Genomic DNA, 23,584 nt, shown 5'->3' with positions numbered 1-23,584 from the left:
TAAGGATGCAGCACAGACAGTTGTGAATGTCATTTCACTGGAACGTATGGTGGAAGTCAAGTGTGTAATTTACCTTGAGTTCCCAGTGGCCCTAGAAAAGGTTCTTCCTCTTCATGTGGGCCTATCAGGTTTTAACCTCACACAGTTGAGAAAATAGAGCCTTAGTGTGGACTCTGTTAGGGAAGGCAAGGTTTTTATTTGCCGTGAAAAATATCACCAGTTCAGTTGAGATCGATTTTGACCTTAGCATACCATTCACCTCCTCTCAATTGCCCATCCTTGTTTAAGATATGCAAAGTAAAAAAAAAAAGGAAAAGAAAATAACAGCATTCACAACATTCCTGGCTCCCCTGTTAGTTTAGCACTCTTGACAGACCACCATGGTGAAATGTTTGCAGAGAAAGGATTAGGTTAAATTTACCAGCATATGCCAATGCCATAATGATCATGAATGGGGCTGATAAGGTTTCAGAAGTGTAATTTGGGAAACAACTCAAGAATGACTTGCTAGAACCAGACTCCTGTTGATTATTCTTCTCTGATTTTAAATGTACCTTCTTTGTCTTGAACTTCTAGATTTTCTTTTGAACAACAGGTTGACAATAACCTCTCACATAAAGTAGAACACTTTCCAAACACTGATCAGTTCCAGACAACATGTCCTTTTCCAGTGATAACACACTCGTAACACACTCGTAAAACGACAAAGAAAGGTGCTGAGTATATCAATGTTTTTTTTTACACCTACATCCCGAATTAAAGTTTTGACCCACATGCAAAATTCTAAATGTGTCAGTTGATGGCAGCCTTCTCTCTTACTGGCTGAGCCATGCTGCAGCCCCTTCATGCTAAGATCTTGTGAGAAAAATACAACATGCTTAATAGCAGGTAAAGCTAAAACTGATTTTCTATTGTTTAGTAAATAAATATTTCTGTCAATTGTGGAAAAAAGACAGAACAGGCACATAATAGATACATGATATTATAAACCATTCTATGCTACAGAGATCAGCTTTTATACAGTATGCAAATAACATAATTGTGACATAGAATACTGAACAACTGGACTTTTTTTAGCAGGTAATTATATTTCTATAGTAGTGATTTATTTTCAACTGTTTCTGATAAAGCTCTAATTAATACTATTTATAAATGCAACCTTTGGATTTGTATAGTGAAGTACCGCAGATTACAAATATGGGCAATTCTGTGGAATGAAATATTTCAATAGAAGCTTTAAACTACTTAAAACATTTTCTTGTCAGTAGACTTTCTGTTTTAAAACAAAATACAAAGTCTGGGGCACCCGTGGAGCCTTGGGTTCAATCCCAGACCTGGGATACTATCTGCATGGACTTTGTATGTTTCCTCTGTGTGCTCTGGTTTCATCCTACAGTCCAAAAACAAACAGGTAATTTAATTGGCGTCTGGGAAAATGGTGTAAGTGTGTACATGTCTGTGTTTGTAACAGTATGCACTGATGTTTCATCCAGTGTGTGTCCTACCTTGTGCCAATTGCTTGCCGGGGTTGCCTCCAGCTCCCCTTTGACCCTGTATTGGATAACACATTTAGAAAATGGATTTATAAAAATACATACCTTTACTCATATTCAATATTTATCTTAATTATGTTGCAACAAAATAATGAAAATCCATCTATGTATTTTAGAACTGTATTCATATTTATGACACACAACTCAATGTTTTACAGCATAAAAATCTGTTATTGTACAGTATATACAGTATATAGTGCTCACATTTGGCAACTGAAAAATAATACTTAAAGTAACCCATTAGGACAATACATAATAAGTTGTGTTTAAGTGCTGATTGCAAAGCATAAAGTATTTCACATTATGCAAAGGCTGCATTAAATTGCTCAGGAGGATGGATTATAGTTTTAAAGGCACTGGCCATGATATGATATTAAAAAAAGCTTTAGCTGACAGTTTGATTTGATTTGTTCCATTCGTTACTATGGAACACAGAGGCAAGCTGAGACACAATAGTCTAGCTTTGCTGGAACATCCTGAATAATTATCATTCTTTCATAGTTCAGCAGGCATGAGAACTAAAAGGAAACACACTTCTTACCATAATGTTTTGATCAAATTAGATCTGGTAGTTTTCATTGCTCTTTGCATACACATACTGTAGGTAAGTGATAATTCTTGTAAATTATTTACATTTTGAAAAAAAACATTTTAAAATGCGTGTAATCGCTTAGCTTATGATCTATAAATAAAATAATAATAATATACTCTGACAAGTACAGTATGTGATCCTATAGGTTGGCCATTAAGAGTGATAGGCTGAAATTAAAAAGCTATCACACTACATCCGAACTTCCTTTAAGATGTATAATTAGAGTGTTGAACACACTAAAATTACTCAGGACATTAGAAGGTAGTCTAATATCCTGGCAAATTATGGAACAGCAGGCACATTATTTTTTCTATGATCTGCACTACTGATAGAGAAAACACTCTTGCATGGCTACTGCAATTATAATTCTGTCAAACCTTATTGTCTATTGAGAAATACTTGCCCTTTTGAATTGAGCAAAGCAGTATTTTATGTTATCTGCACAAAGATAGTCCCATCCAGTAAACACAGGGCATATATGACCATTTTATTCTTTAGATGTGGCAACTTCTAAATGGTTGAAATCTGCAGGAAATAGAAAACAGACCACAATATTATCAACCTAAACTGTATATTTTTTGTATATTGACACTTCACTGTTACTGTATATGTGTCGGGTCAGAATGTAGATGCCCAGCTTCAAAACACTTAAATCAGAATTTAGATTGCTCTTTGGTAAAATTAAGGACTACCAGTGCTATATTTGATCTTTTATGGTAATAACTATTAGTTATCACTGTTTCACAACACTAGGAAGTAGAACTCTCTGCTTTGCACACATAAAGTCAAAGTTAGATTTCTCCCCCTCATTAGGGTTATTCCACTTAGCATATACCAAGTAACAATTGTCTGACTATCTATCAATCCCAATGATATTTTCAAAAGGCGTGACCTTTCTGTTCAAACTAATCAGACATACCCACACTTTTCCAGTGATTCATGAAGGACTGTAAAGAAATATCAGTCCAGATATTTTTTTCTGTGGAAGAAAACGTGAATTATCTCAAGAGGTATGATTGAGACTGCATTAGCACTTTTTGTTTATGAGATATCATTCAAAACAGCAAATCAAGTTCAAATTCAAGTTTATTGTCATTATACTCATATACAGGTATATGGTATAACAAAATGCTATTTAGCTAGCTCTCAGACGATAAGTAGCACAAAAAACAACAATACAATTGTATAATAAAAGAAAGACAGAGACAACAGGCAGTGTGCAAAAACAACAACAGGCAATGTGCAAAACAACAACAGGCAATGTGCAAAAACAACAACAGGCAATGTGCAAAACAACATCAGATGTGCAAAAACATGCATCAACAGAATGAAATAAAAGGATAGAAATTATGGAGAGTGAGCTTTTTGACATGTAAGGTAGAGGTAGATTTCAATGTGTGTTTGAGTTTTTGGTAAGAAAGAAGGCACTGTGAGGTTCAGATCATAGGTGAGAGTGAGAGAGGCTGGGAGTTTAATAGTTTGATAGTGCGGGGGTAAAAACTGTCTCTGAGTCTGGTAGTCCAGGCCCAAATGCTCCGGTACCATTTTCCAGATGGTAGAGGGTCATACAGTCTGTAGCTGGGGTATGTGGGGTCTTTGATGATGCTTAGAGCTTTCCTCAAGCACTGTCTGTCATAAATACTCTGGTCCTTAAGTTAAATTCATTTTCATTATATGGAAGTTCTTAACTGAAGACCCTGCTATCAAAAACTAGACTCTAGCTACAGTAACGTATACATCAAACTCTTCATACACAAGGCATTTCTTTCAAAAATAATCCAGGAGAAAGTCCTCCAGTATATTTCTGAACTGGGCAGTGACATCATTTACCTCATTGTCAGATTCCTGTCTACTGGACGGAATCTTGTGTTTCCTACACTACCACCTCCCAGTTCTTCCATCCTCCTTTCTCTGTTCCTTCTACTATTAACATTCCCTCTTCTTTATTTCCAATCTGACTCTGTGTTTTTTGTGTTTTCTGCTCATTTTCTGTGTTTTTTGCTCATTTGCCTGCTCTACCACTTCCTCTGGGTTCTCAATCCCTTGTTCAAACAACCTGTTCACCTCTTTCTCGGAATCTAAAGTTGCAGTTCTACTCATTTCTTCCATTTTGCTCAATCAATCTTCTACTTCTATCCGAGTTGTCCAACAAGGTCCAAAAACAACACTTTCTCACTTTGAGTTCCAGGTTTCTCCCGTTTGGTCCTGTTGCTCCTGACGCCACCTCTTTGGCCACGGGTCTATGTGGTGTCCTACTCTGATTTCAGATAATTTTCTACCACCATGGACCTTTTTTTAGTCTCCTGGCACTCAGGATGGCCCCTGTTCACCTCCAAATAACCCCTCCACTCACAAAGCTATTTTTCTGCTGAAATCATTCCAGCTCTGCAAAAATCCCAGCCCACTGAGATTCTGACCCCAGGTCTTTCTGTGAAATCATTTTGTAACCTTATTTCTTCTCTCTTTTAACTAATCTTCTATTATATTATGAAGTAATCGCCAGCAGAGCATACTCCCTCTAACTTTCCCTTTTCAGTGCCAGTCACTAAAGACATCTGCCTGTCTGTGGCCATTCTTCTCCTCCTCTTTCAGATTTACCAACAAAGATGCATGTGTTAATTTTGGCTGTCATCTTATTCGCTCTACCATCTACTATGAAACTAGAACTGTTTATTCTGCCATTACCCCTTACTTGCTTTTCTTCTAGAATTCTGTCTTGATTTCAGTGACATCATGTGCTCAGTTTATCTTAATTCAACTTCATCATTCATCACATCATTCATAACATCATTCTTGATCTAGACTTTTAAAAAAATAGTTTTCTGCTAAAGAATCAGCTCATCTGCTTCAGAGGAACCAATGTTCCCACTGAGGGTAGATAGATATTGATACTGCTGGTATAGTACTGTATATTGCTCTTGCCCTTATTCATCTCTGGTTCATCTCTCCATTTTGATCAACAATCACCAAATTTGCTGGGTTAATCACCCTGAACAGAGCTTCACTCATTATTAACTGGATGACCTCTCATTTGGCTTTTCTGCTAGTTTATCTACTTCTGCTTCTTCTGTTGGAGCTCACTTCGCAGGCTATCTCGATAGTATTACTGACTCTATCTGTCATTTTTAGAAATTCACAAACTTGGCCCTAGATGCCAGTCTGGAAGGCTTCCAGTTTTTTACTAAAACCTCTTAAATGTTCTGAACAGCCCATCAACTATTACAGCAGATATGACATCCGCTTGAATAAACAGTTGGATCTGGATACTTTTCACTCTTGGTAGACAGAACTTTAGAATACCTCTTTTTGTTACCCTTCTTTGGGTGTCTAAGGTGCTCCAAATTTACAGCCTCTTTTCCTTTCACCACTGCTTATCTGATATCAATATCCTATCATTTGATAGGCTAACATCACTTACAGTATGTACAATTTGAAAATGGAAGCCTGCATTAGCCCTTATTTACCTCTCCTTAACTATTTTCACATTTCCTCAGGAGCATCTTCTACCATTCCTTTCTTTGTGAATGAAAAGGTGAAATTCTAACAAACAAAATTCAGATCCTCCATAAAACAATTGTTTTTATCACTTATGGTGGATTGGTGTTGACCCCTCAGCTGCCTGTCAAGATGTTCCCAATCACCTAATTAACTTTACTTGGTAGCTGATATTCAGGGTCATACTACACATACATCAGAACCAAATCTAACATTGTGAAACAAGGATTCCTTTGTTTTTTTGCACACCATCTGAAAAAATTCAACAATTTGTGCCATTGTTCTCAATACATTATTTTCCTGATGCCTTCTTCTCTTTCTAAAAGGTGGGGTTGGGTTCCTAACCTCTTTGTCCTATGGTCAGGGGGACTGTCCCTCAATTAAGCCAGTTAATCTAAATCTCACTAAATAAGCACTCAATAGAAAGCCTCAAATGCATCTAATTCTTGGTTGTTGTTACTCTTTGCTACAGAAGTCTACATAGTTGAGATATTTTAAAGAAAACAAATTAGTCTATGAAGGCCATTTTTAATACTTCCTTCAAGTATTAAAGGCTGCTTTTTATTTGTGTTTAAACTACCACTTTTGTTAAGAAAAAAAATCAGTCCAGAATAAAATAAATGACTTAAAATATTTTTTATATGGAATATAGTGGCAAGTTAAGAAATATAATTACTTAAACCAGTATCCAGTATTTTACAGTAGTAATATTGACAGAAAGCAAGCAAATAAAATAAAAACAATTGCTAATATTCTTTTGCTAAAATAGTACTGCAATATTCTCATACTGTGCAAATTCTGTGCTCAATAGTGTAATATCATTTTTAGACTAAGGTGCCTTTGTATTTTGAAAATTGTCTGTTGTTTTTTTTTGTTAGTATAGATTTAGCTCAGACAAACCCATCGGAACATGTCACATGAATGTCTTACTTTTGATTCAAACTTCTAAACACATTGATCTGAAAACCAGCCAGTCAGATTGAGTGCTTCCATGCAATCTAGACTACTCAGCATGTGGGTACCCCATAAAACAGTAAGGGGGGAGCTTTATTTGACCCCCTTGATCTCTTGATGTGTAAGTGACTATAGGATAAAGTGGGACAAGAAGCAGGTCCACAATATAAAGATAATTTATTAACTAAGAAAGACATTTCCTGTAATGACGAGCTGGGCAGCTATAAAACTAATTCTTTTTGTGGTTATCAAGGTAGAAATAACGGAGCTTTAAACCCTGTGACTTTGTCCAAGAAGAAAAGAGCACGATTTAAGTGTGAAGAAAATGAAAAGGCAGAGGCAACAAACTTTACCTTAAATATCATGGTTTTTAAACATGAGCCTTTGACACATTTGAATTTGTAAGTGTAGTGAAAATACTGTAAAGACATGAACGATTTCAACCTCCCATGATGGTTAGATGCTAAATGTGAATTGAAGATACAGTAGTATTTATCTGAAAGACATTTGTCATTTCACATAATAATATGTAAATACCCCAATTTCCTATACCAAAAACACATACTTCAGTATTCTTAAGAACTTTTAACTGCATTTAGTAGAACAGTTTAAGAGTCATATACAGTAGATAACTTTACATAATGCACTGCAACTACCGTAGACCAATTAAGACATCATAATTGTATATTTATTGCTATGTAAAACATAAAACCAAACGGAAAAAAATGACTGATGTTCTTGTGTTATAATTTGTTTATAAAACTTACATAAATATTAATTTATAATATTCTGAAAAAATTCTGATGTTAAAAAACTAAATGATCAAATTCAGGTTAATCTGTTTTTTATGTCTGTGTAATAATTAGAATTGACAATGTAAAACAGAAGAGTGAGGAGCAAATTAATTTCACAAATTGGAGAGGTAGGAGTATAAACTTTGCGCTTGCAGGAACTTTTATGGAATACCTGGACATTGTAAAGGGGTTTAGAGTTCTTTAAATTTGGAAACAAAGACTAGAATGTATAAACATGCCATTAAGTGTCTGATTCACTACACAAGGTCAGAATAATATTTATCCAGTGTTTCAATAGTATAAAACAAATACATCACCTTATAATAGTCAGGTTTTCCAGAAATGTGAAAAGAAATCTGTGAATCTGAGAATTAAGAAAATAACTATTTGTTTAATGAATTTTTATAGTGCCTATTGCTTAGTAATATGATGTATAATGTTTTACTCTACTAAGGCTACAGATTCTTGTCAAATGGGGAGGGTATGAAAAAACTCCTTAATTAAATGGTACAGATCTGACCTCTAGTGGCAAAAAAAAATGTTACAGATTATAAATCAGTTGTTTTTTTTTTTTAAGACAAATGCTTTTCATCATGCAGTGGCACAATTAAAATCGCCATCTTGGAAGATTTAGATCACTGCTTAAGTCAATAATAATATGCATTTTTTCCAGATTTAAACTGGATAAAATTTAACTGAATTCAGAAGTTCAACTAGAAGCACAGTTAAAGTGCATCAATAAAACTTGTCAATAAAATTCCATTATGGACTGAGAGGAATACTTTGATCAATGCTTTATAAGATATGTACAAAACCTTAAACTGTTACACAAACACTGAAACATGATTTCTTAACAATATATCCCGACTTAACTGATTTCCCATTCAAAATTCCCATGTACTTCAGCTGGAGGAATTTATTGTTCTTTAAAGAGTCTGCCAATATGTCACCTGTGACCAAATCTCTCCTGGTGTATTGTTGCTGGAAATTGGGGGACATTAACCACTTCTTAAATGGTGGCATGTCTGTTGTGGTGAATAACAAGAGTTGTGCAGCTGTTAGCTGGATCCGGAGTTGTTTTCCCAGAGTGGGATTTTCTGTAAACAGCTATATCAAGAACATCAGAGAACCAGCAGTGATGGACATGCTGATAATTGCAGTCACTTTGTTGGCCATGGCACCACTTCCTTAGATGTCTTTATTTTGGCCTGAAGTGAAAGGAAATCACAAGCCATTTCAATAAGAGATCAAGGACTATGTTAATTGAACTATTTTTATTTAACTGAATTGTTCTGCTGCAATTAGATTTATAGCAGACAGGAGCACCTCTATTTGCTTATACTATTTTTTTTAAGGTTCAGGCTTTTTCAAAACAGGATTTTAAACAAAAGGTTAAATTATTTTTTTATCTACCTCTGACATTAACTAGAAATAAACACAAATCTTTAAACTTCAGCTCAGTGCTCCGTGTTACTTATTGTATTGCATTTTGCTCGTGATTCACTGAAAATTAGAAAGCTCTGAACAACTGGTTGGGAAGGTAGCCAAGATGCAGAAATGAAGTCTGTGCCTCCTTTTCAAGGGCAGCCAGCTCTTGGACTGTAGGTGCCAAAGCGTCCACATGGCCTTTGTATAGCCCGCCTGAAAATAAAGAAATTTAGGTTACAGATTCTCACTTTACTCAGAAATGGGTCAAACAAATTTGCTTCTGGATTTTTTAAGCTTAATCAGAATTGTAATTGATTAAAAAAAAAACTACATGCCTCAGGTTTTTGGAACAATGTCTTAATGGGAGAACCAAATGATCAACTTTGGACAACGATGTGGAAGGAAACTAATTTCATATTTCAGCTGACATATACTCTATTTTAGTGGAGAACTGTTACAATATAAGCTGTTACTCCTTCCAAATGCACACTGACAGACAATAACAAGAATGTTTATGTTCATCCGATACTTTTGGACAGAATACAATGTAAAAAAATCAACTTGCTTTGTATCAACTCAAACCTGCTAGGGGGATGCAGGGAAAAAATAAAATGCATTGCCAGTTTTGAAAGTTTAACATGCCTATTAAAAAAATAAATGTATATATGCATTTTAGGAAATTACAATACAACATGTATTGTGAATACATTTCCTAAAATGTTTCTCCTGAATATTTTTGACTTGGTGTGTGAATGTTTTATCTAAATATGAACACTGTGTATTCTTTAAGGATTGGACAAAAGTATGACAATTGTCTGTTCTCAATTATATATTGCACTGAAGCAGAAAACTTGGTCCCCTGCTGTTTATGACCATGCTCTTGCCAAAGCATTTCAGTTAACCACGTCACTGCATCCCACCACTTCAATATCTGTGTCAATCAGATACATATTTAATATTGAACCTGCTTTTCCATATAATACTCGTATACCTAGACATGCGTAAAATACATCAATAAAATGTTATGTACATTTTCCAGCTTTTGTCTTAATATGCGATTTCAGACAGACTTTTAGAGCATACCTGCTGTTGCTCTTCTCTGGCCATAAGTTACTTTTCCATCAAAATCATCCACAGGCACTTTGATGTCAGGCTCACACTGTGTAATGGTGCAGTTCAAGTGGTCTTCAATCTCTGCAAGGAGCTGAGACGGAGAATTAAGTTTTATAACATAGCATAAACAGACAGAAACATGAATTTGAAAAACAAAGCTAATTTTTGAAGACTATAGGACACAGACAATTAGAATAATTTTATCCTTTGACTGTGTCATGTCATTAATGCTGTCAGAAAAGAAAATGTGATTTTAACTGCAAGAATCGCTTCCGTGGGAGTGAAGGAGAGCAGTAGAACTCACCTGCTTCTCATTGTACCAAATAGTACACCCACCATCCTCTTTCAGTCTGGTATTATAGCATCCTCTGCCCCTGTTTGCACACACATGGTACCAAACCTAATTGCAAAAACAAATGGAATTGAAAACACTGCACTTTTAGGGTTAATTTTTTACAAAAAAGGTTTCATATAAATGCTTTGTCTTGTAATGAAAAGTTCTTTGGTAAAGAAAGACCAATCAAAAACATTCTTTTGTGTTTTGGTTTATGATTACTAAAATCCATAGTGTCAAGGTGTTTTATTTAAATATTAATAAGTCACCTTTTTAAAACTACAATAAAGAAAATACTTCACCTTTTCTTTCTCAGTAGCCACTAGAGAAATAGCTAAACCCATCCTAAAAACAAAACAAAACAAAACATAAGAACAAATTGCAAACCAATCTCAATTTAATAATCACAAAATAATCTGCATTTGAATATGAATATATTGAGTTATAATACAGCACAAATATACTGTTCTTATATTTCACTTTGCACTAATTTACCCTATTAAAATGTAGGATGAATAACACTTCACAAGTTGTATTTAAAAGTGAAAATGACACCCTAACATATAGAATTTGAGATGCATGGCAATTTACAATATAAAGTATGTATTTGAGTCCAATGCAGATCTATAAATTTGTTCACTCATACATTGTTGCTATCCAACAAACCCACTTTGTAAACGTAGCTTTTTCAAAGGATCATCCCTGTGCATTATTTAGAAAATGCAAAAATAAAGAGGTGTCAGTCATCTTAAAGAACTGCTGTCCCAATTTCTCAGACCAGTTTAGAATCTCAGTAATAAAACAAATTAATTGATGGTATAGAAAGGTTTTACAAATTTCTAATTACAATTTTGCAATTTGTAAAAGTACTGTAAGTTGCCATGTTATTACAAACCCTCGGTCTCACCACAGGCAAAAGCAAGAGTTATCATGAACTGTGATGTGATGCGGCCCTTCCTGCTCACTAGTCACCATAATGACTAACGTAATGCAATGTATGAACGAGTAAGTACAGACTGTGCAGCAGACATTTCACCGCAGAAATGTTCCAACTTGATCTGCGTGCCGAGATTCACAGGACTACTTGTTTACAATACCACAGGGCCACTTCATGTCACCAGACGTTTTGTTGCCTTGTTCTAAATCTCTGATTATGGGTTCATGCATAACTGGAAATCTTGTCTATTTTGTGATTTAAATTGGAGGTTTTACTAGTTGACTGTGCATATTTTACTTTTACTGTGGTTTGAAGTGCACTCAATACTGATTCTTTCCAACCCTGAAATATATAGTGTTGCAGTTCCCCTTTAAATATTAAATACATTATGCTAAGGCCATTTCTAAAAAACGTAATTAAAAAATAATTTAGAAGATACAGATTTTTCATTCCAGTTCTGAACTTTTTGAACCCCCAAAAAATCACTACCATCTCAACAATGTCCTTTTACTGACATTTTTTCTCTTGCAGTGCATCTTGTATTTTTGCGTCTATTCTTATAAATGCAAGAAAAAATAATTAATATCCTGGTTGCCAACATACCTTTCAGCTCTTCCGACTCTTCCTATACGATGCACATAGTTTTGTTTTTCATCGGGAAGAGTAACATTGATAACTAGAAAAAAAAGAATATATGTTTACACTGTAAATTCTAGTACACTCTTACTCAGGTAGAATCTAACTGCCCGTTTTAGAATGTCACAGAAATGTTATCTGAGCCAATGGACTGAAATTATGTCCGATTACTAGACATTTACAATTAGAGAAGATGGGGCAGTTTTCGAGAAAGGGACATGTCTGAACTAAAAGGTTTCTTTGTGCTAAATCTAGGTATCAAAAACAGCTGAGCAGTTCACAATGATGCATACTGACAACAATTCTGTACATTATGAGAATACATAAGAAGGCAACAATGCAATACTGGTGAATATGTTTAAGTCCATGAGTAAAAAGTATGAAAACATCTGCTCGTGGTTATAATTTCATTGTTAAATGTACACAGTTTTGTTAAAAGCATAAAGTTAAAAGTGAAGCAATATTTGTGTACTGAAAATCTGAAATATTAATTACCATAAGGAACACCACGAATGTCAATGCCTCGAGCTGCAACATCAGTGCAAATCAGAAACTTTACCTCCTGTCTCTGGCAACAGAAGAATTAAAAGTAAATTAAATAAATGCATATCTTAAACATTGTGTTGGATTCAAAGTAACATTCTTTTCTTTCAGCGTGTTTATTAAATTGTAAGAATTTATTTTGTGAATTTTCAAGAAACAGGTTTAAAAGCATAAATAATGTTATTAAAAATACAGTTAGATCATGGTTTAAAAAAGTTCTAAAAAACATTACAATTACAGGCAACACTGTTTTATGGAACAAACCCAGGATGACCATTCAGAAATGAAAAATATCATGGCCAAACTGTCAATCTAGTGGTATATAATTCAAATAGGACTTGATAGAATAACAGCAACTTATATCTTTTGTAGAATACAATAAGAAATGTAACTAACAATGAAATCTTTAAATGTCTACAGTGTACACTTACAGGCGGTTTATACAAAGTTTTGCAAAAATCTTTTCTAAAATTTTCCTTCTGAAAAAATATGGGTTAAAAGGAATGAAGATTTGGCTAGGATTGATGTAGCAGAATTATGGAATACGTCTTTGGAGATACTGTATGATATTGAAAAATTACAGCTTAAATCAATATAAAATCATGGCACAGGTATATTATAATAATTAAATAATTAGTTTGATGTTAAATCAACTGATAAGATTAATGCAAACATTTCAATTTTTGAAAAATCTTATTCATAATAATTTAATTTCAAATTGCAGATGATAAGTCTGATGGTGTAGAGAGATTTAACAGTCCAATTTCCAGATAAAGAGTTTTGAAATATTCCTGCTTGTGACCACAAATTACTCATCAAAAGTTTAGCAAATGTAGAACATTACTTTCTTTCCTTTGCCATTTATACAGAATTGTCTAGTTCATTTGTAAATCCATTTAAAAAATGTGATTCACGGATTCATTTCTTTTGGGAATGTTGGAAATTTTGTAAAGTGTGGGTACATTAGAGAGCTGGCTACCCCCGACTCTCAACAGTAAGATTGCTTTAACTCCATCATTATGCCTACTACAACATACATCGCAAGACCATTCTTTAAGATAACTGGAAAAAAAATAATCCATTAGGCTGCTTTGTGGTACACCCTGCTATAATTTTAAAGAAACTCCTGTTGAAATTCTAGAAATCAACATTAGTACCAGGTTTGCAAAAATGGAAATATTATTAGAATAGTTAAGAACTGAAAAAAGTTGGGCAGTGGAAAGATGCGGAATTAAACAATTTCAAAGAATATGGAGAGATGTGATGCATAGATTAAAGCAGTAAGTAGAGGAAGTCAATAACTTTATTTTGGTTACTGTTGTGATTATTGTGCTTTGTAATAAGTTATTCTTATTTAATCTTTTTTGTGTATTTTGCGATATTATGTTTCTATGTGAGTTGTTTGTCATTTTAAAATAATAAAGAGATCTTATAAACCAGTAGTGTTTAGTGAAATAAAAATCCTACACAAGTATTTAATAATAACATTACACTAGTTTCTAAACAGTGCAATGGTTTCAAAATTACCTTGAAACGCTCCAGATTATGTTTGCGTTCATTTGGTTTTCGATCCCCATGAAGACAAACACACGAAAACTGATGTCCTTTTCGATCAGGTCCTAAATGTTTTAGAAATGAAAACCTTTGTTAATTAAATAAATCTTTGCTAACTCTATAAATGGTGACAGGTAGTGAAAGTCTTTCCAAGGATGGGCTTTCTTAAGGCAATTTGCTCTTTTATGACAAAAGAACATTAAGGTTAAAAAGATTAATAAGATTCTGTGAGAATGCCTCTCAGACTTGCTTCAGAACATTCTTGATGTTAAGAGTAAAACTGGGTTACTGCTTGGTTGTACACTAAATGTTGGATTCTGTGAACAATGCCACAATACGTTTCAAATTCCACCATTACCCTTTTGTTAAAGTCACTTAAATTAAAATTAAATCTGAAAATAACCTATATATATAAAATTGTTTTTTGAAGACAGAATACGACATTGTTTCAAATAACCAATTTAAACATTCTTTACCGCCTCCTTGCTGAATTAAGTACTGCTCCATGTTGTCACAATCTATTTTAGTTCTGCAGAAAATAATAGCTTGATCCATCTTGTGTTCCTTGATAGCCTTCACTGTATATTCCCCCTTCAGGATTTTAATAGCTTCTGACCACATTTCTGGAAAGAAGACAAATCTGATGAGCATTAAATACAAAGACAAGTCCCTGTAAGGGAGTTCTACTGATATTTTCTTAAAATTTGTTTACAAAAATATTTCAAAATAAAGGGAAGAAACTAAATTAAGCTAAGTGTTATGTCTAAGCAAAAAAAGTAAAGAACTTCAGATAAATTTCTATATTCTATATATTCATTATATTCAGAGTATAATCTTCATACTCACCTGGAGAACTGGAACCAGGTCTTGTGTTGTCTTTTGCATGCACTTCATCAGTCTGGAGAAAATTTTAGAACAGTATTTTTTAGAATCATACTCTGAACATAGCATCAAACACTTGTACTAACAGAAGTGTAGGGATGCTCACTAAAAGTGAAAAGCAAAACATCAAGCATACCCGGATATGGTTTTTCCCAAGCCTTTCCCAGATTCGATCAGTTTTGGGGTTAACGGGCACAACAACGTGATGAACTGTCTCTGGTACAGAATCTTCGCCTTTCAGATCCACCCAGGTAGGAAAGTGCATGATCTTTTCAGAGAGCTTTTTCACGTCAAAGGAGTGAAGGGTTGCAGAGCATACTATCACCTACAAACAGAAAACCCACTTAAAACTCAAGCCATGGTTGGGTTACCAATATAACAACACTAAGCAATAAAAAAATATATTTCAACTACCTGAAGCCTCTTTCCATCAGATGTAATCTGAGGAATCTGGTTGTAGACTCTCATTATGAAATCAGTGTATCCTGCAGAAATGAGTCCATCCTTTACAGGGTGGGAAAACAATGGATCAGTTAAGTGTTTAGTTATCCTGCTCCAGTACATTTAAAGCACAACATATATGTACATTCAATACAGAAGACTTTGCTTTTGGATTTACTTTATGGACCATAAGAGTCGATATATTACCTAAATGATTAAAATCCATTACATAGTAGAAGAAATTAGTTTACACTTCAGATTAAAGCATTGAAAATGAAAGGTACATACTGCTTCATCCAGTACCAGGAACCTCACTTGAGAAAGGTTGAGTTTCCCCGTAGATATCAGGTCATCCAATCGACCTGGTGTTCCAACAACTATATCGGTCTAATATAAAAAGAAAAGACACCTTTTAAAATTATTTTATATAATTTTAAAGCTTGTATAAATTCATTATAATAAACAGAATATTGAATGGTCAGCATCACAAAAGGTCAGGTGAAACAATGTTACATTATTCTGAAATCACTTTAAAGACTGGGGTCCAATAAATCAAAAGGTATGCTTTTCATAAGTTTAGGGGCTAAAACTAGCCTTCATATCATCAATAACCCAATATCAAGATAAACTGTTTACCCATCATACACTTCAGGTTCATAAAACTATCAAAAGAAGGCTACAATTCAACAATTCTGACTCACAAGATCTGTGGTGTATCAAAAAAGGCTACAGAAATACTATTATTTTTTTCTTTTCATTACATTTATTAAAGAAAATATCAATAAACATATTTCATGTGCAATTTACAAACAGCTGATATAGCAGCTTTCCCTTTACCCAAATCTAAAAGGAAGGTGAAATGATGTGAACTGGCCTAGTACATAATGAGATAAGATGTGGTAATGCTGGTGTTTAATTTATACTATTTAGAAAAACAATGAATGATGAAACCTAATAGTAATCTTTTCTAATCAGTCATATCAGCTAATATCTGAGAATTTAAAGAACATTATTATTGAAAACATACCCCTCGGTCTAGAACTGCAAGTTGCTCTTTCGCAGCTACACCACCTATGATTAGAAGTTCCCTAGAACAGATTTAAAAAGCATATATAAGAGAAAATGAGGATGCAAATTTATATATATTGTTACAGCCTCAGATGACAGAAAAGTGTCTCTTAGAATTTAGATAAAGTTTGTGAAACTGGGAAGAGAAATAACTTCTAATTTCAAAGGAGAGAGGATGTTTTCGGAGGTCTGGGGGGTCCCTTGAACAGAAACAATTTTAAAGTTTGCCTTAGTATACCCAGGTAAGTTGGGGATTAATGATTGGCAAGGAGCAGTACAGACACACACTATATAAGATCACATGAAGAAACAAAACGGGAGAAGGAAGGAAGAAACAAGCAACAAGGAGAGGAAAAAGGAGTCCAGAGGAGTTGGAACTTGAAGCTTGTGCCAGACAAAAGCCCCTACTTCTTGATCATCCAAACCAAACCTGACTGGAGCTAAGGATTTGAACCTTATTAGAGAGCGTGCTATTCTGTGTTTTATGGAACTTGAAGTAACTTTTACCAGGGAAACCCAGTTAGAAATGTCTTTCCTGCATAGGGGGGCATTTTTATGGATAGGGATATAGGCTCCCATTTATTTTGTGGCATCTGGGGTGCAGACAGAGAGATTTAACTGTAGGTTACACTGTATTTAGTTAGAAGGCAGTTCATCTCTTGTGTGGCCTCTGTAGGCATATTAAGAGTTTAATGCTTAGTAGCAGTCTGGGGTTTTCTGGGTGACTAGAATGTTAGGCCTGTGAAACACCTTGTTTGTAAATACTGTACATAAAGTAACTTGTGTGTTGTATGTTCTGTGTAGTGTAGTTTGTGTTTTGTCATTGTAATAAATATTTGTTTTAACCAAGTGTGCCTGGATTATTACTCCTCTCACCAAAGCTGTGCAAGAGAATAAAGAATTTGCGTGCCTCTAGGTATACCAGTCATTCGGGTATATTGTTAGAAATCACGTACAAATTGGGGGGGTTATGAATAATTATTTCTCGGATTGACTAAACCGCTCAAATACTGATTTTCACCAGTTTGTTAACCCCCCATTTGTAACAATATATAAAAACGTGCACATATATAGAAAGGAGATAGTTCTTTTGATTTATAGTACACTTGCTTAACGAATAAAAACATTATAGACATAGATTATACACATATCTATACACAAATTCTGTAAATGTATTTACCTTAGTTTGGGATTGTCAACATATTTCTTAAACTGATTGATATTATTAAGCGTCTGTTCAGCTAACTCTTTGGATGGCTCAACAATAAGAGCTTTCGGGGCATTTGGCAAATTCTTTGTTTGGCTTACTTGTGCGCTTCCTGTATGAGAAGGAAAAAAACATTACATGTACACATTAGAAAATATATTAAGAATATAAATATTCTGAGGTCGATTTCAATAAAATGCACATATCAAGATCTCAGGAAAGAGTTAATAATTATAATGGGAGTTTGTATAACTTCAAATTCAGCAACTCTGGCTATAATTATACTGCATCAACCGTAGTTATTATATTAAAAATGAAAAAAATGACTAGAATGCGTTTCTTAGATTTGTTTCACATAAATAAGCAATACAGACTTTTAAACATGAACAAAGATTATAAGCTCAACCTGTGTGTTGTGATTTAACAACATGTCCATCAGGGGCTTGGTCTAGTGCAATAAAGCCATCCTTAGGAGGGTTTTTAAATTCTTCACTCCCAAAGTTAAACTTCAGCTCAGCATTCTGAAAAATGAAAATTGAGTGTAGCAGAGTTAGGAGTGCAATAAAAAGGACAATGACTTCTATAAGTAGAAAGTCTTCAAGTACCCTACATACGGATATAAAGTTTAATACCTTTAGGACACATGCAGCAAAGAAAGCTTGATTTTTCAAATGTGGAGGAACGTCAAATGCCAGACCCAAATCTTTTCCTAATAAAAATAACAAAAAAAAAAAGCCATCACAAAACAGTAAGATACAGTATAATAACCTTTTAGCATTAGGTTTTTAAAAAAGTACTATGCACATCCATCAAAACCTGTAGAAATTTCTAAAAAAACTTGTGAAGTCAGTTGCAAATAAGAATGATTTGCATCACTGAATTGATAAAAACAGGCTTAATGAGCAATACATACAGGTTACTGCCAAAATAAAGGAATCGCCACCATGAGCCGCTAGAACGGCTTCATGCACCTTGGCATAGATTCTACAAGTGTCTGGAAATCTACTTCTAATGTCTGGATGCAAAACACCACTTGTTCCACGGGAAATTCCATCATTTAGCGTTTTGTTGATGGTGGTAGATTGAGATCTGGTGACAGAGACAGCCATGGCATTCGCTTCATTTGCCAAATAACCCAAACAGCATGTCTTTGAACTGTGGGACAAAAAATCATGTGGCCACAGGAAAGCCTTGAGAACTGTACATGAAACACACCTTAAGGTAGGTGCCAAACCTAGGACCCAAAAGCTATGAGGAAGCAGTACTAACCACCATACTACTGTGACAACCACAATCTTATTCATTAGAAAATAAAAGCATACCATTTTTAGAGAAACTGATATGGCCTCTGTCTAAATCCAGGTAGCATCCTATAGTGTCATGCATCGTGAATTCCTGGAAAAAAAAAATACACTTTACTTCTTTGAGCTCAAAACATAAATTTGTACTATCATTTACTTTATCAATCTTACCTCCCCATAGCTATCAAATTGTTTGTTGTGGGACTTCTTTCCAGTTCCACCAAATCCAAATCCAAACTTATCTGTTCCTAATGACATAAAGAAGGGAAACAGAATATATTCTGTCATTAAAAGACCTGTTACAGTCAAACAAAGAATAAAATAAAAGTTTTACTTTAGTATAACCTACCTAAGTCTAATGCAGCCTGGGAAGAAGACCATCCCACTCTACACAGGCCTTGATCATGACAAGCTACTTCATAATAGTATTTGCCTACAGAAAGGAAAGAAGAGCATCACTGATCAAAACTGTACTGTGTACATATTTAGAACATAGTAGAAGCAAGTGAGCTTCTTGAATTTGCAAATTTTTCTAATGCCCCAATGGTACAATGATTGCATAATTTATCATTTAAGGCTTTACAGACAGAAATCATGCAACCCACTTCTAACTTTTAGGTTTTATTGAAAAAACAAAAGCACTACATCCTGTGATCCAGTTATCTGAGTTGAGTATGTTTCAATCCATTAATGGTTTTTCCAGAATTACTTTATAACTAATAGAGGGGTTTTAGATACCCAAGTCCTAAAGGAAATTTGAATTTGGATGATATCCATCAATCCATTTTCTTACCACTTTATCCAATAGAGAGTAGCAGGGGAGCTGGAGACTATCCTGGCAAGCCAATCCATCACAGGGCACACACAGACACTAAATTGCACACACTCACACCTGGGCCAATTTTCACAGAAGCCAATTAACCTACCAGTATGGTTTTGGCCTGAGGGTTAAAATGAAGTACCCAGAGGAAACCGAAATGGACACAGGGAGAACATACAAACTCCACATAGACAGCACCTTTGAAACTAAACCAACGAGGCAGCAGTGCTAATTTGTAAAGTTAATTTTAACCTTTAAAGGTATAACTGGACAAAAACTGAAAAAAAAACCCATGAGCTAAGAATGACAGTCTTTCATTTTCAAGTGGACAGATTATAACCGATTACAATATAATGTGATTTACTGTATTCATCCAACAATACTGTACCTAATAATTTCATCTAAACACCAGTCCTTCTGTTATAAGTGTACTAACCCTTTGTCACTCCCTTAGTTGAACGACAGCCATGCCACTCCTTGAACTCCCTGCTCTGACAGCACATGCCATCAGGACCAATAGCTAAGAGGAAAAAAAAATCACAAAACTGACTCACAAAAAAACAATTCACTTCTTCTTACACTGAGGTATGTTTATACATTACTTTTTAAATCTGCCTTACTCAAAACAATTGTAGCTAAAAGTGGAAGGGGTTGACTGTGAAAATCAAAATTACATTCATGACAAATCAACCACTAAAAATGTAGCTCCTTATTTTCTAAAGGTCACATAAAAAGAATGAATTTTATGAATTTATGATGTCAAAATTGATTAAACACCAATCCCAAATTTTGGGGTTAGTTGTCACTCTATCCTAAAAAAATAAATAAAATGTATTCATAAAATCAATACAATCTACATTAATTTAAACTTTGATTTTTTACATTAATGGCCAACAAAATCACACTTACCAAAAGCCGAACCTCTGTCATAAGGGTTCATCTGCCATTTGCTAAATACTGATGAAAACCAAAGAAAAAATAATTGAAGAAAAAATGAACATTTTGGGTTGATAGCATAACTCTTTTGTGCCACATTAATTTTCACATTTGTCTTTTTAAGTACAAAATACAAAATCGTTTTAAATGCCTTTTAGTACTTTAACAATACATTTATTTTTTCACTTAAATTTAGTAGTCTGAAAGATGTACCACTAACCATCTTTTTCTGTCATTTGGTAGAAGATTTTACCCTGCAAAGCATACTCTTTTTACAAAAGATGCTTGAAACAGCTGATGCTTTGAAATATAACTAAATTAAAAAAAAATATTCAACAAGACAAATTTAACCTACTGTACCTGCCCCTCCAGTTTTCACTGTTGCCTTCCCTTTCTTGCCCTCCTGTTGATCCTTAAGTGTTTCATACACAATCTGAATCACCGGGATACTGAAAGCCTTTAAAAAAAAACAATTATTATATATATATATTATTAATATTTTTGCAAAAAACACACACAAATTATAGGAAGTGAAGCAAATGTTTTTTAGGTTAGAATCTGAACCACACTGTGTTTAAGTTAACCATGAACAAAGGTCTAATAGGCATTCATGGAAAACAAATGGAGAATTAAGCAGTATATATTTTTTCTTTAGTCTAAGAACACACCATACCGACAAGGTTTAATCCCGTTCAATTTTATCCTATCAAGAATCACAGAAAAAATACTGATATATACAATACGTAAAAGTGCCCATCAGATAAAATTATTTAATACTACTTACACCAGTTTTTCCACTGCCCGTTTCTGCAGCCTGTGAACAATAAATACTTGTGTCAGCAGATATACTGTATATGTGACTTCTAAATTATGTTGTAAAGTCTCCTGAATTAAACAAATGAAAACTTACCATAAGCACATCACCACCTCCAAGAATCAGAGGCACAGACTCCGCCTGGATGTCTGTGGGGAGTCTAAAAGTAGATATTAAACAAATAGATTATTTTAATGCTTTGTTACCATAATATTTCTAAGACAGTTCAGGGTGCTCAATACTATTGTTAGGTACTGTTTTCAGATTTTTTTTGTTTTAAAACAAAACGTTTTTGCTTTAAAACTTTAATTATACTTTGATTATATATATACATATATAATATGTGCCATACACATCCTACTCAACACATCCAAGGAAAAAAAAAGAAGGAAATGAATAAATTGTACAAAACTGCAAAAAGATCACATAAATATTCAAACCCTTCACTTTGGCAAACCTAAATTGCACAAACTTACCTTAATGAGCCACACAATTAGATGAGTCCCCTCTGTGCACACAAATAATGGCTCACTTGATATCACAATAAATACACCAGATAAATACAATAATTCTCTTTAATGTCCCCAGTAAGATGATTAATTTTAAGCAAAGATTCAACCATGATGACCAAGAAGTAGAAATAGAAGCCAATTGTTAAGAGTAGTGCTGGCAACTATGTTATAGTTACTCTTTTCGCCAGCAGAACAGGGGAAGCTTGTCTTGTCTAAGGGGAACATACTGTAGACAGTTATACTGCCAAATCTTAAAGAAAACCTGCTTTATAAGTAAAGGTAAGACGAAACTCCACCTTTTAGTAGGACAATAACCAAAATTACAAGGTCAAAGCTACACTGGTGAGGCATAAGAAAGTGAATGTATTTAAGTGATTAAATCAAGATCCCGATTTGAATCAATTATCAAAGGCTTGAAAACTGCTGTCTGTAAGAGATCCTCAACCAATATGAGAGAGCTTGACCAAATCTCCCAATAAGAATGGGCAAAAAGTGCCCCATGACAGTGTTTACAGCTGGTAGAGATGTCCCCAAAAAGACTTCCAGCTGTAACTGATGCCAAAGGAGCTTCCACCAAATATTGAGTTCTTAATACTGTATGCATCAATTTGCATAAATGTTACAATTCTCACTTCTGTTTTTGCTGACATTTACCATAACTTGTTACCCTTAGATTTATTCATTTTGAGCATTCAGCTTTTGAATAAAATGTAAAAAAAATGTTTATGTAGCTTTCTGCAATGTTACAAAATCGGACACCACAGGAAGGGTCTGACTGCTTTTGCAATACACTGAATATAATTCCTGAAGGATTCCATTAGTAAGTAAATTCATATAGTTCAGAACATACTTTTATATCTTCAGTTAGTTATTAAAAAATGTATCCGACAACAACCATTGCTGAACAGCAGACAGGTAAAGAAATCTCCTGTTCTAAGCAAACAGGTTAACATTAAATTAATAAATATTACGGTTGCAATGGGAGCCTTTAGACTAATAACTCGCTTAACGACGTTCAATGATCAATAACAACATAGTGTTTGGCTTCATTGTAAAAAAAAAGACACGTTGCTTCAAATATTTTGATGCCTTCGACATTAAAAAAGTGGAAAGCTTCATTACTGTTCGTACTACATTATGATTCATGGTTCGCCATTGAAATCATACTTACAGCCAGTCCATCTCCTCCACTGCCTGAGCAATTTCGGCCATTACCCCTAGTTCTGTGGTAGCAAATCATGAAGAAAATACAATTAGTGAATTATAAAATTATAGCTAATAAATAAAATATATATTATTATTCAAAAGGAAAACTTCTACGTTACTATACACATGCTTACATTATCGCGGTTTAAAATCAATCCTGAATCATACTAAAAGTCATTACAATTACATTCTTACAGATATTAACATTTGCTTATTTAAAGAAATATGAACTGTAAATTAAATCTTGCATTAGAGATTAAATAATATTTTCGTGGAGTTTACCAGAAAACGCAGCCATCTCCGCCACCGAAACGTCAGCCAGTTAACCGGAAACAGCGTGTCGTTACTCGCCTTAATATTGTTCGCGCGAATCGGGACTCTTGTCTATTTCGTTCCGATTTAGTGCAGATAACTGCACCTTATTCAGAAAATGCAACGGAAACTATGCGTAAACATTACTAATA

At 34.2% G+C, this 23,584-nt stretch overlaps 1 protein-coding gene across 1 annotated transcript; it reads right to left on the bottom strand.

Moving 5' to 3' along the window:
* Positions 1-8,647: 8,647 nt before the first annotated feature.
* Positions 8,648-23,474, bottom strand: ddx1 (DEAD-box helicase 1). The gene is made up of 26 exons (XM_088934743.1): positions 23,403-23,474; positions 23,086-23,137; positions 21,499-21,562; positions 21,373-21,402; positions 20,949-21,045; positions 20,562-20,609; positions 20,089-20,172; positions 19,182-19,265; positions 19,004-19,080; positions 18,854-18,926; positions 18,164-18,240; positions 17,938-18,052; positions 17,505-17,643; positions 16,284-16,344; positions 15,545-15,643; positions 15,230-15,319; positions 14,952-15,140; positions 14,780-14,831; positions 14,410-14,556; positions 13,907-13,998; positions 12,332-12,404; positions 11,804-11,876; positions 10,566-10,608; positions 10,234-10,329; positions 9,900-10,020; positions 8,648-9,029 (listed from the first exon to the last, which is right to left on the bottom strand). The coding sequence occupies exons 1-26, from the start codon at positions 23,416-23,418 to the stop codon at positions 8,899-8,901; spliced, it is 2,223 nt and encodes a 740-aa protein (XP_088790869.1). The 5' UTR covers positions 23,419-23,474; the 3' UTR covers positions 8,648-8,898.
* Between the last annotated feature and the right edge of the window lie 110 nt (positions 23,475-23,584).

Source organism: Atractosteus spatula, chromosome 2, assembly GCF_055471065.1.
Source record: "Atractosteus spatula isolate fAtrSpa1 chromosome 2, fAtrSpa1.hap1, whole genome shotgun sequence".
Lineage (NCBI taxonomy): Eukaryota > Metazoa > Chordata > Actinopteri > Semionotiformes > Lepisosteidae > Atractosteus > Atractosteus spatula.
Note: the sequence above shows the minus strand (reverse complement) of the source record. Positions and strands in the feature narration are given on the sequence as shown.

Bases quoted from the DNA above. Each gene is read 5' to 3' on its own strand.
- ddx1 (XM_088934743.1), bottom strand. The intron at 18,927-19,003 runs GTAAGATTGATA...TTTTTTTTCCAG, and splicing joins AATTTGATAGCTATGGGGAG to GAATTCACGATGCATGACAC. The intron at 15,320-15,544 runs GTATGTACCTTT...CACCCTGTAAAG, and splicing joins TCCTGGTACTGGATGAAGCA to GATGGACTCATTTCTGCAGG.